Source organism: Apiospora marii (genome assembly GCF_038362585.1).
Source record: "Apiospora marii strain CBS 49790 chromosome Unknown utg000004l_segment0_segment0, whole genome shotgun sequence".
NCBI lineage: Eukaryota > Fungi > Ascomycota > Sordariomycetes > Amphisphaeriales > Apiosporaceae > Apiospora > Apiospora marii.
Window position 1 is genome coordinate 2897453 of NW_027117375.1, and position 18640 is coordinate 2916092.

Consider the following 18640-nt stretch of genomic DNA (forward strand, 5'->3'; position numbering starts at 1 on the left):
TACACTAAAGCACCGGGCCTTGGAAGGATACAGCTGTCAATGACCTCGATTTCTGCTCGAGAAACCAGGCGGTCAGCTTCCCGAACCCAGCTGAAGCGTTCAAGCCTGCCCGTGATTGCGTATGCTTTTCCAACAAATCCATGCCGAGAATGGGGCGCATTGCAGCTCGCTGGAAGCCAGACCGGCTACTCGGGATCGGTAGGCAGGCTTAGGTACCTGTTTGGCTGGCTGGTTCGGGTGTGACGGCCTGTAGCGACCTGACCCCTGCACCCCCAAACTTGCCGCCCCATCTGCCAAGATCGTGAGGCTCCGTTCCTATCTAATCAATTCCAGAAGCTCTCCAAATCGGCTCCGTCATACTGACTTTCAGGGACCAAAAGATCGATATCTACATACACGCGGCCACTCTTCAACCCAACGCCCCCCGGTTTTGCCATGCCAGAACAAACCCCTGCCCCACCGCGACCAGGCGGCGGCAGTGGCCTGTCTCTCTATGCCGACCTGCTCGACCCCCCAGCCGACTCTTCTGCCTCCATCTCGCGCGCCCCCGTCGTCTCCCACGAGGCCCTGAGCGCGGTAAAAGACCAAGAGGCGGCAGCAGCAGCCTCCAAGAAGCCCGCCGTCAATCCCGCGCTGCACTTCCAGCCCATTAGGCGCCCGCAACAGAAGACGGCGCAAAAGCCCAAAGTCGGCTTCCCCAAAGCTCCACCTGCTGCCACAAACAATGCGCCGGCGGCAGTAAAGAGCTCGCTGGCCGACTGGGCGGCGACCGAGGACGACGACTGGATGTACACGGGCGAAGAGAAGCGGTCGAGGGGCGGCCGGAAACAGAAGAAGAAGAAGGCCAAGGATGCCGCGCCTGTCGAGACCGATTGGGACGAGATCTACGACCCTTCCCGACCGACCAACGTAGACGAGTATCTGCGCAGCGACGAGCGCATACGGGAGGTGCAGGAATGGAAAGCATTGCTATACCGTCATAGACGCCCTGCCAAGAGGCAGTCCAGCTGGAGTAGCAGCGACGAGGGCGGCGGCGACCACAGGCCCATGACAAGTAAGTTGGGGCTCGTCTTATTCTTCTTCTTATCTCTACTCTATATGCTAATCTTGTTTCCACTTCAGACCAGTTTGCGCCACCCAGTTCATATGGCTTCGCTCCCCCGCCCAGGTCACCACCGCGCGCCACTATACCCGATGACAAGACAGGCGACGACGCATATGCGCGCCGACTGGCCCTGTCCCAGGGTGTGGCCATCCCACCGCCACCCTCGACTCTTTCGCCCCCTCCACCTCCGCCTCCTGATCAGTCGAACACATCTTCTGCGCCGCCGCCTCCGCCACCCGAAACCAATTCGTCCACCATCGCTCGAGCGCCTGTGCGTTATGTACAACCAGAGCCAGCTGCTGCCGCGCCCACGGCGTCGGAGGACGACGCGGGTGCGATGGATGTGGACGAGCCAGAGGCCGCAGCGGGTAATGACGATGCGCCTCGCAGCAACCTTCCCGGCCAGAGAGGGTTTGCGGCCCGCCTCATGTCCAAGTACGGCTGGTCCAAGGGCCAAGGCCTCGGCGCGGACAACAGCGGCATCGCGCAGCCCCTGCGCGTACAGGTTGAGAAGCGGCGGAAGCGCCCCGACTCCGAAGGGGGCGGCTGGGCCGAGCCTGGCGGCCGAGGGCGCATCATCGACGCCTCCCAGAACAACAATAATAAGAAGGCAGCGGACGGCGGGAACTCGAGCGTGGGCAAATTCGGCGCCATGTCGCCCGTCATCGTGCTGCGCCGCATGCTCGACAACATCGAAGACCTGCAGCACGAGGTCGAGGAGGGGCTGGGCCAGGAGATTGGCGAGGAGTGCGGCGACAACTACGGCCGCGTCGAGCGGCTGCACATCGACGTTCAGGGCCACAACGTCTACATAAAGTTCGTGGACCAGGTGAGCGCGCTCCGGGCCGTCAATGCGCTCGATGGCCGCGTCTTTGCGGGGAGCGCCATTGAGCCGCAGTACTACGATTTAGAAGCCTTCGAAAAGGGTGTCTACGAGTAAGGTAGAAGGCAAAGAAAATTTACTACTACTTGGTGAGGGATCCTCGATAACAACAACAATGACGCCGTGCAGCAACTTTTAATATTAGCGATCGTTTTCGGGTATTGCTCACGGAACATTTGCCGCGCGGGTACTTCGTGAAACCACGTCGTCAACGAGGAGGGTCTATCTCTTTTCCCGTGACCTCGTGTGCGGCCAGATGGCGAGGCCGCCCGTTAACCAACGTGCCGGGATGAGACACACATGGAAGGTGAGAGATTAGATTGATGGCCGTCCACAACCTGTCGTGGTGGTGGAAGGGTACGAATAAGCCCCAAAGCAAACTTGTTCGATCGATTCCCGCATCGTTTCTGCTTCTCGTCGTACACGCCGCCACGATTCGGTATGGCCGCTGCTTGTTTGCTACGGCGCACCCGCTCTCTGAACCTGTTCTGAGCCTGTGTCTGTGTATGTGCTGCGTGCCATGTGTATTTGTATATGTATATCTGCTATTTTCGGTAGCAAAACGCCGAGCGAGCGTCTTTCTTACAGCTCCAAGGTGCCCCGTGTCTTATTTGTACCCCCCTCCGTCCTTTGTGGTGACAGTAACACTTGAAGTGCTGGATCTCACGATACACTAAGAGGTTTCTGTCTATGTAACCAGGGTAGGTAGTACTGGAGTACATGTGTAGTGAAATGCAAGTAATTTTCTTCCCAGAGAAAGGTTAGGGAGCATACGAGCTTTGGGCATATTCGAGCAATGAGATTTGTGCATTTAGAAGCCCAGCAGCCTACGTCCTCACCAAGATAGTAGAGATACGAGTGTAAAGGACAGGCTTGGTGTTAGGCCTTCTTACTGGGGTTACAACAGACTATTCAATATACACGATGAGATACCATGCACTGCTGATAGAAGAAGGAAATGTTATTGTGTGCCCCCTGCTTGATACCAGTCTTCTCTACTACTACACGCGACATACACTCCCAAATCACTCCCCATGCTACCAACCAAACAATTTACCACTGCTCATCTCAATGCCTTTCCAATGCATGATTCATGTATCATTTCCCAATCTCCAGTCCGGGATCGTACAGGATGACTAGCTTTCTGTTGGACGTGCTGGCGTCGAACACTTCACAAACGTCACAAGGGCAACGATGGAGTATCGGTTACAGATGCGTCGGTATTAAGTCTAGTGGATCCTTGTACGTAGCCCAACTTGCAGACACGAGACTAAAGAAATGACAATGACGAGAGTTCTGCATACACTGGAAGGGAAAAGTTTGCAAACGCCTCCAAAATCCAACTCCCCCGCAGTTTTACTCAGTTTGTTCCCGTTTACAGGAAGAAGGTGACCAGGGCACCAACGGTGGCCAGGCTGAAGACGGTAGACATGCTCATGGACATGGAAGAAGCGCCGCTCTTGTCGTCCTCGCCGCTCTCGGTACCGGTGCTGGAGGTGTCGTTGTTGGCGTTCTGGTTGTGGCTGGTGCAGTCAATGTTGCCGCCATCACCAGCGACCTTGTTGCCAAGCTTCTTGAACTCCTCGCAAGAGCTGTCAATGTTCTCGGTAGAGGTGACCTGGAAGACACCACGAACGTCGTTGATGGCAGGGAGCTTGACATCATCGAAAGATCCACGGAGGATGACGGCACCGCCAATCATCTCCAGCTTGGGGAAGGAGGTGAGCTTCTCGAGCTCGGTGTTGTTGGCAACGGTGAAACCGCCACCGACCTTGGTCAACTGAGGGAAGCTGATGTTCTTGACAGCAGAGTTGCCGACGAACGAGAGATCACCAGTTTGGATCTCAGTCAGGTTGAGGAGGGAGACGGTCTCGAAGAAGTTGGAGTCGAAGCGGAGCGAGCCGTTGACGGTGGCCAACGAGGGGCTGGAGTACTCGGTGACGTTAGAAATAGTAGCGTTTGCGAGCCACTCGATGTTGGGCATCTCGACGCTCAGCTTCAGGCCGTTGGCGTTGATGTTGAGGAGGTTGCTCAAGCTCTTGATGCTGGAGGTGAACTTGGTGAGGAACTTGTTGTTGTTGATGTCCATGTCCTTAACGGTCTGGACGTTGATACCCTCCAAGCTGCTCAGGCGAGTGTCGGAAATAATGACGGTGTCAGCCTTCTTGACACCCTCGGAACCGAAGTTGAGGGCAGTGAGGCCGTTCAGAGAGAGGAACTTGAGGCTTCCGACAGAGTTCAACGAGGTGAAGGCCAGGTTGGACAGCTGAGTGGCGTTCTGCAGGCGGAACTCCTTGCCGATCTTGGACAGAGAGCCGGCCTTGAGGCTGACAATGACGCCGTTGTTCTCGCAGGTCAGGTCACCACCAATCTCGGAGAGCTTGCCAAAGTCAAGCTCGGCATCGCCGGGCATAACCATAACGCTTCCCTTGACAGACTTGCAGTTACCAAGTTGAGTAGCGTCGCCAGAGGACGAAATCTTGATCTGGTCATCCTTGCAGTCGAAGGCCATGGCGCCTGCGAAAAAGTGGCGTTAGTCAACCACCATGCAAAGTGGCGATGGAGATTCCAAGACTTACCAGTGGCCATGCCAACGGCGGCAATCGCCGAAACAATTTGCTTGGCGAACATCTTGATAAACTGTTCCTCAAAAAGCTTGGTCAGTTAAGCTTCTTTGATGGTAAAATGACCGTGAGGTCCGGGAATAGATATCTCGAAAAGTTGAGTGTAGTGTGCTCCAAAAATCAATGTTGGCTTTGCTTGAAGGCAGGCAAAATGTCCTGGCCGGATCGGATATGTGGTGGGAGGAAATGAATACAAGAAGGTGGAATCAGAGATGCGCGCGATTCATCAAGAGACCAACTCGGCTTCTACCAGCAGGAACTAGGCAAGAGCAATCAAAATCGCAAACGTGGCCGACGCGTGGTTGTGAGTAGCAGTGACTACACCACGAGTTGTTTACTCCAAACTGGCGGTTGGGTTGAGTGAGTTGTTATGGAAACTTCCAAAACCCCGTTCGCTTCAAGGGAAATGCTCTCTCTCCTTGTATGCAAGCATGGGGCGCCACGCCGAGACATTGTCGTAATGTAATAGCGTGCGGCAGCAACCAAACAACAGAGGGTGAATATAATGCAGTCACCAATAGATAGAAGCAGGCGTCCTGGATTGGCGACAGTGCTGTAGGTCCGCATTCAATAGCAAGCTTGCCAATAGCAGGTTGATACGATGGGATGACTGTCATTCGCCAATGGCCGTTGACCCGACCGACAGCTCCCATTGTACACGCCACTGGCTAGCTATTGCACGCTAGAGAATTAGAGCCCCAGTAGTGCGTTCCTGAACAGGATGCCCAAAGCCGCTTCCTGGCATGGCAGTCCAGACCTTTGCAAGTCGTGGCACCCCCAAGAAGCGGCCTTTGCATTGTTGTATGCGGAACGCGCGTCGTGTCTCCAAATTTGCCCTCCGGTATCTACCGTCATGCTGGCTGCTGCTGCTGCTGCTGCTGCTGCTCGTTGCTTGCGAATGAAGCATGGTCGCCGTCGTACTCCGGTGTGTGTAGGTGGTTGTGCAAGAGAAGACCCGCGACGGGAAGATAAAGAAGAAACATGGATGTACAAACCTTTTGCTGCTGTTCTTACACAAAAAATGAAGTAGTACACGTGTTGCTGTGATTGACTCTTCTACTTCGCAACCAAAAAAGAATTAAATCGTCTCGTGGCTCGGTCGATGGTTGTTTTGAGTTAAGTTGAGGATCGGAATATCGAGTTGGCTTGGTTGTTGGGTGAGTGATGTTGATGTTTGGTTGAGCAGGTCGACGGATGGAGAGTGAGAAGTTATTAAAGCGAGGAAGCTATGAGCGAGTGCTCTTCCTCTGGTACTGACAGGAATATCGACAAACGAATGAATCCGAAGAGGAAAATGGGAGGAAGAAGGTTTATGGAAGGAGGAAAGGTCAGTCACGTCAGGAGAAGCCGAGACGTTTTGGAATTCAAGTGGTCTTTTGGGGGTGGGAGGCCATGGGTAGAAAAATAAACCGGGCGGGTCTAAAGGGGGTGGGATCCAGGAACATGCAAGCGGGCGGGAGGGAGTCACTGGAGTGAGGGAAATGGGCATTCGACTTGCACATCGCACCACCCACGCCGCTCTACCACAAGTACCGCTACCCCCATTGAGAACACATGAAATCTAATCATCCACTATGCAAGGGTGCGTGCTTGAACAAGAAGCCAGGCACTGCAACACTATTGCACTGTACCTTGGAGACCTTGGCCCTGCTTGAGCGCCTGATGTGGGCTCCAATGTCTGCCTTCCCTGCCCGTCTAGCCTACTAGCACCTAGGAGGGACATGGACGGGAGATTTTACTTGTACGAGATTGACATGAAGTTGTCATCTTATTAACAGGCCCGACAAGCTCCAGTCTGCCAGCGCTCTCGTAACGACCAACAATAACGGTCTTCTGGTGTGGCGCCGCGAGATCCCAAAGCCAGTGAGTTTAAAAAAAGAAATCTCGATTTATTGCATCGGGCCCCCCAGAGCCCAGGCTTGGAGGCATTGCGTTGACTGAACCAAAACCAAACAGCCAAGGCCAGAGCAAGTCGAGTCAACAAGCCTGTCTGGGGGGGGTGTGTGTGTGCTCTCTCTTGGAGTGCTCGTGTGTTGTTGGTCTTCCACAGTGTCGCAGCTCTCATATCAACACCTGCAATTGGCGAGATTACTTTCCTCTTGCATCCCCGGTCTCCGTCTGGGTAGGTACATGCTGATGTTAAAGAGCGGAGACTGTTAGAGAGGATTGCTGGGGCCGTCCAAGTAATGGGTACATTCATCCATGCCCCATCAGTATCAGCTCCGGCCGCTCTTCACGCTTTATCCATCACTGATCACTCTGCCCACCCCCTGTCGATAGTATCGCCGCGTCGGTCATTCTCGCTGCGTACCAGCGAGCCAGCCAGCGATTGTATCTCCTAGCTGATCGACCAGCCGGACCAGATTCGCCCCCGCCAACAGTGTTTCAATTAGCCTTGTTTTTGCCCAATCCACAATAATAATCTCGTACGCACACGCTGCGAAGACGTCGCTTCTCTCGTTTTCTGGAGGCCGCTTCAGGCTTCTGGTACATAGCTGGGTGTCGTTCGTCTTCTGGTTCGTCGGCGCTGTCTGCTCTGTCAATCTGCAACACCCACTTCCTTAGGTAAAGAACAAGGTTGGGACGGTTGCTATTCCGGGAAATAGGATGATTGGCGGCTGCCGTAATTGACCAAACAGCCTATCCCGCTTGTCTACTCCTGTGACTGCTATCAATCTATCTATTTATCTATCGTCTCTGGATCTCCATCCTGTATCTTTCCTTTTTATCTGGAGAAGACGAAGCTTGGAAGCTTTGCTTGCTTGCTTGTTGTTGTTGCTCCATCGGGGTTACTCTGTAGCGTAGCAATGATCGACTGCGGCTAGCACAGGTAGCAGTTGGCAGAGATTATGGCGAGAAGGCCATTTCCCGTACATGCCTCCGGTATCAATCTCCGTTGCAGTGGCTTGCTGCACTGATATCCCACCTCAGCCAGTCAAAAGTCGCTCTGAAGAGGCATCCTGGTCTGCCGCGTAAACGTCACATGCAGGATTTTCCAATCTGGTAAAGACCATTTTGCCAAGCCTCATGTGTCTGGGTGCATGCTTGCACTTAAGAAAGTGTGTGGAATGCCCTCTGTTTGGCCCAGAAACTTATTTACGATCCCTCTCCCGCCCGCATGTTCGTATTTGCTAACTCAAGATCGCGGTTCTACCTACTGGAAGGAACCGATCCCCAAAAGCTTGGCATTTCCCAGGAGGCTGTGCCATATAAAAGTGGCCTCCACTACTTGCCTAGTGGAAGAGACGAGAAGGGAAAAAAAAAAAAAAAAGGAATTGAAGCCGTCTGTTTTGATGACGACAGCGCATCGTGGGTTCTGTCTCTCAAATTGCTCCACGTCCCAGCGCTATGTACATCTGGTATCATTGACGTGCTCATAGGTCGTATGCGGCGTGGCGGCTATCAATCTAATAAGAGTCCAGGCTATGCATCGCAGAACAAGCCCCACCCCTTTTCCCTCCCGCTACCGGTAATGCATATTCTCCATACCACATCTCTCCCTGGCTTGGCAGCTCTCAACTCTCTCTGCACTATTTCAGAAAGCGTGCACAAAGTCCACAATTGAATCAAGATTTGTCGCTACGGATCCAGGCCACAGGCGCTCGTCGATCGGCAGCATGTTATGTAGGCCGAGTCTAGCTAGCCTGCTCTAGCTTTTGTGTCGTCTCTTGTCGACATCCATATCGCTCCGTTGCCGTCTGGTAACGAGATGGAGATGTTCATGACATGGGTCAGTTTGCAGTAGCGTCCAAGGATAGCGTCCGCGTCCTCGGATCGGCGCCGGCTGGCAGCTGGCTTGTGAGCTTGTGTTCGCTTGATTAAAAGCCACTCTCAATCTGACACATGAGGAAGATCCTTCTGATCACTTTCTCTCCCTGTATAAGCGGCATATTACAGATGCATCAAGGCATGTCCAACAGCCGAAAGCAAGAGAAAGTGCGACCCTAATTCAGAAAATCGCAAGGTACCTGGGGCACGCCTGTCCAAATGTCAATTATTGGCTACTGTACCTATGCGGGCCACCAGACCTTGGCTGAAGGCTCGGCTCGGCTCTACGCTTTGTACATACATACCTCCATTAAAACACAAAACCTCACCCAGCCTACCCCAGATTCCGTCTCTCTTATTAGACAAAATAGTAATGCAGTCAAGTAAAGGGTAAACGTCGGATCTGTCCGGCAGCCGCCAGGGCAGTCGCGTAACGCACTCGAGAGGTTATTTCCGCCCGGTAACCTCACCACCGAGCGACCGGCGTACAAAAAGTCTTCACTCAACCAGTGGCAACACTTGCACGCTACTTGGCTCTTGCCTATTTCGGTAGGCGATGCATCTCCCTCCAATTGCTTGCTTGGAGTGTAGCACGAACACGAGGTCTCACACAGCAACTCGGCACGAGTCTGTCTTGTGTGCGTCTGTCCAGGTGGTAATCATGCATTCCACCAAGTTCTGCGGTGCTGTACCGAATCCAAATAAGCTTTTGGGGATCTTGTCATAACGATGCCGTGTGTTATACACAGTACCTACCTACTCCGTACAAGGGGTTGGCCATGTATTCCCGGTTTCTGCTTGTGCAAGCCCACATACGACCTTTTTGGACAGCACAACAATGCCATCGTGGGAAAAGTAAAACCTCAAAACACTTGCGACAGCATGTCAAACAGACTTCCCCTGTCTTAGCAACAACCCAAAGCCCAACCACCCCCCCCAAAACAAGGTGACGACGGCGTCTACTTAGCAGCGCTCGGATTTCGGACGGCTTGGCGTTCTTTATTTTTATCCAAAAGCAAGTGTTTCTTCCTCAAACTCGCGGCGTCCCCGTTTTTGGCTCCCTAGTGAGTTAGTCCAGGGGGCGTCCTGGATACTCGACGTCATCCATTCGGATCAGACTTCTCTCCGGCTGGACCCAGCCCGGGAGGTAAATGTTTCCCAGCAACTCAAGCCGCCAGCCGCGTGGTCGCCGAAGGTTGGAGCTATATCAGCGAGAAGTTTCGCGTCGCTTGTCTATCTACCGACTTGACGTTGCGATCATGTCCCGCTCGTTCGCCGTAGGCCCAAGCACGGCTCTTTATATTGAGTCCCATCTTACAACATACGTTACGAACTGCTATATATGGCTGAAAGCCCCGCTGCTGTGGCCCACCGTCGTCACCGCCGCGCTGCCGACACAAATGGGCCATCTCCGGGGGATGTATCTAGAAATGTAGCTTGCTATCTCATTACCGCTTGTTAGAGAACTACTTCGACTGCTGGCTCTCCTCACTGGCTGGCTGGTTCGCCGAGGACAACAATCACCGCTGCAAAACCTGACTCTGATCACGCTGTGGAACGAAACCGATTAACCGATCCAAAAGCTTGTTATGTGTGACATGCAGAAGCGAGGTATAATGCCTGCTACAGCCACATTCCATGGTGCTACCAGGCGGCCTTCCGGCCGGCGGCAAACAAGAGTTAAACAAGATAAATACGACGAGAACATGTCGTGAGCAAACACAGCATCATCTACGATTGTATGCTTAATTGGGCCATGATATCGGCCAAGAACATGACCCCATTAATGGCAAAACCCACGAGTATAAAATGCCCGGAGTTATGCTCGGTCCGTGGTTGATTCAACACGTAGTGGCTCATGTAGAACAGGCCACAGGCACTTACTTCCCTGATATCTGTGCCGCACAAACCAACACATCAACCAATCGGCCACCCTCCGTATGGTCGAATGCAGAACCTTGTGTAGCCCCTGTAAAGCAACCAATGCCACAATACCCTCACATCATGCAGCAATACATACCCTCGTAATCACAGCAAAAGTGGCCACACATAACCTGTAGACTCTTGCGACGCCTGACAGTTGGTGGAGGCGGCAGCAGCTCCTTGTCACATGTGGCAAGCCACAAAGCACGGCACGGCCGCATCTATAGCATTACCTAGTATGCGGGCATCTTTGTTGATATGATGCTGTAGAGTTACAAACTGTAGGGTGTGATCAAGTACAGAACAAGAAAGCTCAAGTGTGGGCCACTGTGATCTGACGTGACTCTATATCTCACTCCATAGTGCTCACATCCGTCTCCTCGACCCGCCACATGTACCACATGAATACACTACGATAAGGGGTGAATCTCGCCGCGATCTCCTCCATCTCCTTCTCGCTCATGTACTTCCACTTGCCCGCCTTGGACGCCTTCAGCTTGGCGATGTCGCGCCCCACGAAGGCCGCCATCCCCCGCTGGACGCCCAGGTCGCCGAGCGAGAATACGTCCATGCGCTTGAGCGCGAAGCACGCGAACATCTCGACGCTCCAGCGGCCCAGCCCCCGGACCGCCATCAGCTTCGCCAGTACCTCCTCGTAGGGGGCGTCGGCCAGCATCTGCGCGCTCAGCTCGCCCGCCGCGAACTTCTCCGCCAGGCCCTGGACGTACTCGGCCTTGCGCTGCGAGAGCCCCGCCGTGCGCAGCGTCTCGATCTTGGTCGCGGCCACTTGCGACGGGTGCGGGAACCGGCGGCGGCCCGTCGCAGCCGTTGCACTCTGCGTACTGGGGTCCGACGGCGGTGAGGACGCGGTGTCGGCAAAGAGGTCCACAAACCGCTGCTTGATCGCTTTGGCGGCGGCACCCGAGACCTGCTGGGAGATGATACCGCTGCAGAGCGACTCGAAGGGGTCGATCTTCTCGGCGAGCCCTTCGGGACTAAAGACTCGGCAGTGGTTGGCCTCGATCAGCGGCTTCATCCGCGGGTCGACCTTGATGAGGTGTGCGCAGGCCTCGTCCAGGATGTTGGCGGTAGTGGCTTTCATGCTGCTGGACTTTGTGGGTGAGAGGAACTCCACCTCTCTCGAGGCGACGACTCGGGACGTCTCCGGTGATAAGAGGGTCGCGTTAGTTGCATTCGGGTCCGCAAGCCTTCTTACTGCTGCGGGCCTGGGCTTAGGAGTGGTCCCAAGGGCAACAGGTTCGCCGAATAGTTTGGCATTGCCCGGAGTCGGGGTCACCGGGGGGAGACCTGATGTGCTAGCCTTCGCACGCCGCTTGTTAGGCGTGGACGGGGCTATCGCATCCGGAGCTGCATCTGGGCCTTCTCCTCCACCTTCCTCCGGGACGGACGGACCCGCTGCGGCCTTCCTCTTGCGCGTGTTTTGAGCAGCAGGCGCAGGAGGCGCCATGGCTTCAGCCGGAGGTTTCGCTTCAGCAATTGCGCTGAGCCTAGCAGATTTGCGCGTTGACATCTTTTGTATTGCTGAGACGCCTTGGAAAATCTTGAAAGATGCAAGTCGAGGACGGATTTCACAGCATGGAACAAGACTGTGTGAGCCAAGATGTGCTCGGATTGCCGAACTCCCAGTTGCTGGGGTACAGTGTGGTCGACTACAATGCTGATTCGCCGGGCCTTGTAAGTGCTTGCGGATGAGCGACGAGAGGCTTCTTGCGAAGAAACACGTGCTGCAAGTTGCGATGCTCAAAGACGTTTTGAACCGCGGATTAGACGTGGTCAGGCTAACGACCATATCAAGCTGGGTACCATAGATGGCTTCAATAACAAGATGAAGACCACTATATCACTATGTCATACCGAAGGACAAGAATCTGAGAGCATCACGTACCATCAGTATGTATCGTAATAGTATGCCTGGTGCTTGTGTGAGGACGGAAGGATGTCATTTGCGCCCTGCTTTGTCAGCAGATCTTGTCCGATGTCTGCCTAGTTAGAGTGATCGTCACAGCTTGGGGCACCCCATCTGAACCACCGTTCAGCGGGAGCGATGCTGAACTGCTCAAGGTCAGGCCAACCAGCATATTTCGTTCGGTCCGGGCCAATTTTTCCTCTTCTTTTCTTTCCATAATGGTTTACTTTTGTTTTACGTGGTTGGGATGCAGCGAAGTCCCTGCAGGGCCGGTGGCTACAAGTTACGAAGATTGCGTTCTCTCCTTTATGCGTTTCTAGCTTTGGGCACTTTAGTGCTGTCACCTCCCGCCTCTCTGGCATCTTCTCTGGCCGCGCCACCCAATCAAAACCGCCTGCCTCTGCTGGGGAGGCACTTATTGAAAACCCCCCATCCCAGCCCAGGACCATCGTCTGCATCGCGCTACTTGCTCACCAAGCTTTGTAGCCACGGCTGCGGCACGCATCCAATGGTGGCTTTGCTCAAGCGCGCTCAATCGCATACATAGGATTGGGTCACAGTAATACAGAAGAGCGTTTTGTTTTCCACTGTGTCGCTGTATCTTAGTAAGACTGACTGCCCAAGTGCCCAGGTCCAGAGGGAACTGGAGTCAATTGATTAAAGTGCATACGGCGCCAGGTCATTGGGTGCATTGGTGGATTGAGCTCGTAATGTCCCCATCCCAATCTATCTTTAATCTTGCCCGCAAAGTTAGACCTTCAATCTTGAAAATCCCTGGCGCCAAGGCTCAACTTTTAGGCCCTCGAGATTATTCTCTGCTACTCTAATGCACCTAATGCTGATGGGTACCTGGACTTGGGCATGGACCTGGATCTGGACTCCGACCTGATAGTTGTTCAGTTCTCCCGGACCGATCTTCGCAACCCATTGGAAGCAGAGTATACACTGGTTTTCTCATTCTTATTCTTTATTCGATCCTCAGCTCTTAGCGACTGGGCCGCTTCGTCTCTTCGATCGATTATCGATTTCCTCATTCAAGCCTACATATTTATTATCTCTTGTGAGGCCGGAAGGCGTGCATGCAACTAACTAAATCACTTTCGGATACCCATTTGGCAGATACATGTAACACTGGGCTGCCAGCGCGTAATCCCGGTCGTTTACTCGTATTCCCCCGTTTCCTCCCTAGAGGGCTAGCGACCAAGGCCAAGGCCTAAACCAGGTGCTGTCTGTCCCTAGTGCTAGTCTCACAACCATCCGACCCTTCTATTCAGCTTGGACATTCATCCCCTGAAAAAACGAAGTTCTTGCTTAACGACAATACTGGACGGCTCTCGTGCATCACCCTTATCTGCTTCAACCTGCATTGCTTAACGACACCGACATCAAGGTCGCGCCGGCTCGAATCGAACGTACCCCCTTCGATCGACTGTCGTCCGAATCGACGACCTTCCTCCCTTTCAAGAATTCGCGTTTCGCTAGGCTAAGGGTCGTGTCGGAAGGCCACCCTTAAGAGCTCGCCCACCATGCTTCTCCCCAAAGGTGGCATCACTTGGAAATCCGCAAAGGCCCAATTACCCCCGACAAGAGCCATATGGGTATTCCTGACCAAGACGCGTTTTCTCGTCTCCGTCGCCCTCGCCGGCATTATCTTATTACTATGGCGCGGCATTAGGACGGGCGCCAACGAGATGCAAAGGTATGGAATAGCCCGACAGCCGCACAAAAGACACGCTGGATCCTCCGACTGACTTGACGCCTTTTTCGCGATAGCTTCTACTGCTGGGGCCCTTCGAAGCCACCCATGGACATGTCTGCGAATGAGCATAATGCTTGGCATGCGCACATGCAAACCCCCGTAATCTTCAACCACCACGCCCCGATCGAAATCAACTCGTCTACAATCGAGCACGTCAATCTGAACCCCATCAAGTCCACGCGAAACGGGGCCGCAAACGATGAGCGCGTTCTCATCCTCACCCCTCTGAAGGATGCTGCCCCATATCTGTCCAAATACTTCGAGCTCATCGCCGAGCTGACGTATCCCCATCACCTGATTGATCTGGGCTTCCTTGTGGGCGATTCGACCGATGACACTCTCGGAGCCCTGGCCTTGGAATTGAAGCGCATCCAGGAGCGTCCGGACAAGGTCCCATTCAACAGTGCCGTGGTCGTCGAGAAGGATTTCGGCTCTCACCTCAGCCAGAACGTTGACGACAGGCACGGTTTTGAAGCCCAGGGCCCGCGACGCAAGGCCATGGGCAAGGCCAGGAACTATCTTCTATCAGCTACTCTCAAAGCTAACCACTCTTGGGTTTACTGGCGCGATGTCGACATCGTTGACAGCCCCGAGAAGATTTTAGAGGATTTCATTGCGCACGACCGAGACGTCATCGTACCTAGTATGGTTTCCTACTTCCCTTGGGGATTTGCAGGTTGGAGTTCAAGAGGCTAACATGTTTTCCAGATATCTGGTTCCACCGTTACAACGATAAGAGGGAGGACATCGAGGGACGATGTAAGTCAGACTGTGTAGAAGACAAGGTTGAAATAGTCTACTAACTCACGGTTATACAGTCGACTACAACTCATGGGTTGAATCCGAGAAGGCCTTGAAGCTTGCTGCCGGTTTGGACAAGAACGTTGTGCTCGCTGAAGGTAAACTACACGGAACACAAGTGATGCGCCGGTGGAGAGCTAACCCCTGGGCGTTTTATAGGTTACAAGCAGTATGATACTGGACGAAAGCACATGGCTCGTATGGGCGACTGGCGAAACAACAAAGACGACGAGATTGAGCTTGACGGCATTGGTGGCGTCAGCATTCTTGTCAAGGCTGATGTCCACCGGGCAGGCATCAACTTCCCTTGCTATGCTTTCGAGAACCAGGCGGAAACCGAAGGTTTTGCCAAGATGGCGAAGCGAGCGGGCTATGGCGTCTACGGTCTGCCGAATTACGTCGTCTGGCACATCGACACTGATGAAAAGCCCGGTAATGCATAAACGGGAGCTGCCGTTGCCTCTGTGCTATTTCTTGTCTTATCATATACTTCCTGGACGTGCCGAATTGGGACAGACCGGGAAACGTAATTACTGTACGAAAGCTTTATGATCCACGCATACAACATATCTACGCCTACTATCCAGCATTCGGCAATTCACATCGGCCGTCGCGCCTAAGAGGAGTTGGGGGAGGTACTCATTGCATTCTATTTTTCGTCTGAAACCGCTGGCACCACATGGACTTGGCCCACCGTGGTGTGAGATTGGACCGGGAAGGTAGTCGCTCTGGCGTCGACAACTCCCAGCTTTCAGGTCTGATGAGTCGATCTTCATATCCCTCTGGCAAACCTCCTTGTTTTCTTCATCGGCCGAGACCGAAGCGCATTAGATTTGTCTTTTATTCTCCACGTGCCTGGCAAACCCCTGTATGCGCTAGGGGTGAGCACTCGCAGGTCGTTTGGGAGGGAACAGAGTTACCTGATAGAATTTTGGCTATCCTTATAGCAGCAGAGTTTAGTGTGTGGTTTTTTGTACCTGGATGGGACGGCGCGACACGGCATGTATTTTGGGGGGGTTGATGACACTGTACTACGTATTGGTGGTCGTTGGGCAAGTGCTTTGCCTATACCCTCTTTACCCCTATAAACGAAAAAGGAGGGAGAGGTGATCGGATGGCAAGTAAGCAGGGGCGTATATAGGATATGATGGATGGTGAAAAAGCCATACCACGCATTGGGAGGGGATGCATATGATGCAGACAGGGTGAAGCTAATTATACTAATTTTCCACTTGACTTGCCGCTTCCATATATGATGATCTGGTGATTGTTCGGGATGACCGTGGATGTTACCTGACCTATTGTATAAGGGGCCAAAGTGTGCATCACAATCGCGTGGTATGTTGCACTCCCTCGCAGAGAATCAGATAGTTGTGACTTTGATGTGCTATGATCCCCGTGAATTAGACATTCGTCGGTTAAAGACACGTCGACATGCTCGGGGCTTGCACCAAGTCGAAGGTGGTATTGGCGAGGTGAGAACATGTTTTCCGTCTACAGGCGGACCGCAAGTGCATTGAAGCAGTCTATTTATATATAGCGGTATTCTTCTTCTACCACCTTGCCAAAAGCGGTCTCATAGCACACTTAAGCAAGCTATTCTTCTGCCGCCTTCGTCTGCGGAGTACCCTGCGAGACAAATTGGCGTTTTGGATGTCATCACGGGTAGATTCTCTATTCCAGCCTATTGTACAAAGCTTGCTCGCTCGCTTCTCTGTCTTTAGTCTACACCTTCTCTCGGACCCATCCCAAGGTGGTGCTGCTGCTGGTTTTCGGCCCACCTCTCTCGTTCCTTGAGCACACCACACATCTGGCGGGCCGCCGGAGGTGATTTAGTGGTTCTTGACAATGGTCAGGGAGTCGAGGTCCTCCTTCTCCTTCTCCTCGGCCTTGAGCTGCTCGATGAGGGGCTTCAGGTACGGCGTGTCCTGTGAATTGGGCAAGATTAGCATGCTGGCGAACCATTTCTTGTTGAGTTCCCGAGCTGATCGCTTCGTTCTGGCTTCGCAGGCGGAGCCCCAAAGGAGAAACGTAGGGAATGTCAGATAGGGATTCTCACCTCCTCGGGCTTGGTCCACTGGTCCTTGGGCAGGATCTTGGCACCGACGGAGCACTGCACCGCACGGCGGAGTCGGTAGACGCGGTCGTAGGCCTCCTGGGGCGGAAGGCGCTTGAGGGCCTTGAGGACCTGCTCGTCCTCCTCGAGGATCAAGTCATCGGCTCTGTTTCGGTGCAAAAGATTCCGCAGTCAGCAATTGTACCCAATTCCTCGTCGTCCTCGTACCCGTTCGCATCCCAGTATCGTTTGCGCAGTGTGGCGGGCTCAATCGGTGGACGGATCGGACTGGGTCGGCAAAAAACGTACCTGAGGCCGAGCTGGCGGTAGCCGGCGGCGTTGGAGTACCAGTTGGCGACAGGCTTCAGCATGTTGCGCAACCAGGGGCGCTTCATGACGAAGGGGGCGAGACTCGGGTAGGCGGACATGATGGCGGTAGGTGGGGGGTTGATTGGGTGAATTGATGTCTCTCTAGACGAGTCGTTCAAGTGAGTGATATTGTACGTCTTTCAAAATCGCAGCTCGTATCAAAGCTTCTACTGGCGGGTAGTCGGAATCGGCAAATTGAGTACTAGGCGGCACCAGCTGAGAACAGCTGGCAAGTCGATTAAGGCAAGTAGCCGAGCTTTGTACATGTCAAGTGCAAATTGATATCATTTAATGCACATTATTTGTAGTTTTGCTGAGCAATATAGGAATAATACATTATTACATAAATTGGAAGAATACTGTAATCGTCGACTGCCATCGCTTAATGTTGATCAGATGGATATCAATCGGATAGCCCAAAGAAGTCCCAAGTGGTGTGTGTACACTGATTGATATCGTGTAATGCGATTATCCCAAAGTATGGCAAATGGTGCATTATTCCATTATGCCAATGTCAGCTGGGTGAGGTAAGCACGGAGAAAAGATCAGCAAGTCGGGTCCCTGCCACAATTTTACCTGCTAATGCTACCTACCTCATACTTGTACATGACCATTCGCCATTGCCCATGCGACCTTTTTTTTTTGGTGAGATAGCGGAGCCATTGCGCGATGAGGTCACTTTCCTACCTACATGCATACCTTAGGTAGACAGCTGCGTCGTGCGGGCTCTCTTGTGAATCCATAGGTACATGTATTAGTAGTATGTATATGCAGCAACTAGCTGAACACCTGATGGAGAGATGAATCAAGATAAAACCAAAGCTTAACTACCATCTAGTAGACAGATTGGACTGCCCTTTTACATAACATTAAGTAGTGATCCTCTGCCTCCTGCAATTACCAATTCTCACCAAGCTAAATTAGAAGCAGCCCAACAATCGTCAAGGCTACTTACTTACTTACTACTTCCCCTGATTCAGCAAGCGTTCTATTACTTTCTTTTTTCGTCTCTGCCAGTTTTGACGGTTATCGCATACCCGGTAATCGCCGCACGCTGTTTGCCGGCACATACACAACATTGATCAGATCCATCAAGAGGCAGGTACATACGCTGGGGCTGCTGGCGATTACCTCAGGGCGTCGGGTCTGGCCTGGTCTGCTCTTTCTCCAGTTAGTGGTAGTCGCGAACTGAACTGAACTGAACCGAACTGAACTCCGCACTTTCTCTCAACCGTCAATTGCCTACTTGGTAGTTCACCTGCGCTACACCACTACTACTCTACTACTCCAACAACAACCAGCTTCCACCCCTCACTTTGTTCGCGCTGCAACGCACCTTGTCGACTTTTTTTTTTCTTTGCGCAGCCAGCTCCTCCCGTCACTTTGCCAATGGCCCTCGTCAAACGGTGACTTTCCTGTCGAAGC

The 18640-nt window shown here is 53.1% G+C and overlaps 5 protein-coding genes across 5 annotated transcripts; 2 read left to right on the forward strand and 3 right to left on the reverse strand.

Moving 5' to 3' along the window:
* Positions 1–435: 435 nt before the first annotated feature.
* PG985_006854 (uncharacterized protein) lies at positions 436–2045 on the forward strand (the record flags this gene model as incomplete). The annotated part of the gene is made up of 2 exons (XM_066826623.1): positions 436–1054; positions 1123–2045. The coding sequence occupies 2 exons, from the start codon at positions 436–438 to the stop codon at positions 2043–2045; spliced, it is 1542 nt and encodes a 513-aa protein (XP_066686230.1).
* Positions 2046–3363: 1318 nt separating this feature from the next.
* On the reverse strand, positions 3364–4619 carry PG985_006855 (uncharacterized protein; the record flags this gene model as incomplete). Its single annotated transcript, XM_066826624.1, has 2 exons — positions 3364–4505; positions 4568–4619. 2 exons carry the CDS (start codon positions 4617–4619, stop codon positions 3364–3366), a joined length of 1194 nt encoding a protein of 397 aa, XP_066686231.1.
* Positions 4620–10655: 6036 nt separating this feature from the next.
* Positions 10656–11834, reverse strand: PG985_006856 (DNA-3-methyladenine glycosylase; the record flags this gene model as incomplete). Its single annotated transcript, XM_066826625.1, has 1 exon — positions 10656–11834. The coding sequence occupies one exon, from the start codon at positions 11832–11834 to the stop codon at positions 10656–10658; it is 1179 nt and encodes a 392-aa protein (XP_066686232.1).
* Positions 11835–13756: 1922 nt separating this feature from the next.
* PG985_006857 (uncharacterized protein) lies at positions 13757–15233 on the forward strand (the record flags this gene model as incomplete). Its single annotated transcript, XM_066826626.1, has 5 exons — positions 13757–13929; positions 14004–14632; positions 14698–14748; positions 14808–14888; positions 14950–15233. The coding sequence occupies 5 exons, from the start codon at positions 13757–13759 to the stop codon at positions 15231–15233; spliced, it is 1218 nt and encodes a 405-aa protein (XP_066686233.1).
* Positions 15234–16622: 1389 nt separating this feature from the next.
* PG985_006858 (Cytochrome d ubiquinol oxidase- 14kDa subunit) lies at positions 16623–17274 on the reverse strand (the record flags this gene model as incomplete). Its single annotated transcript, XM_066826627.1, has 3 exons — positions 16623–16718; positions 16850–17012; positions 17156–17274. 3 exons carry the CDS (start codon positions 17272–17274, stop codon positions 16623–16625), a joined length of 378 nt encoding a protein of 125 aa, XP_066686234.1.
* Positions 17275–18640: the final 1366 nt, after the last annotated feature.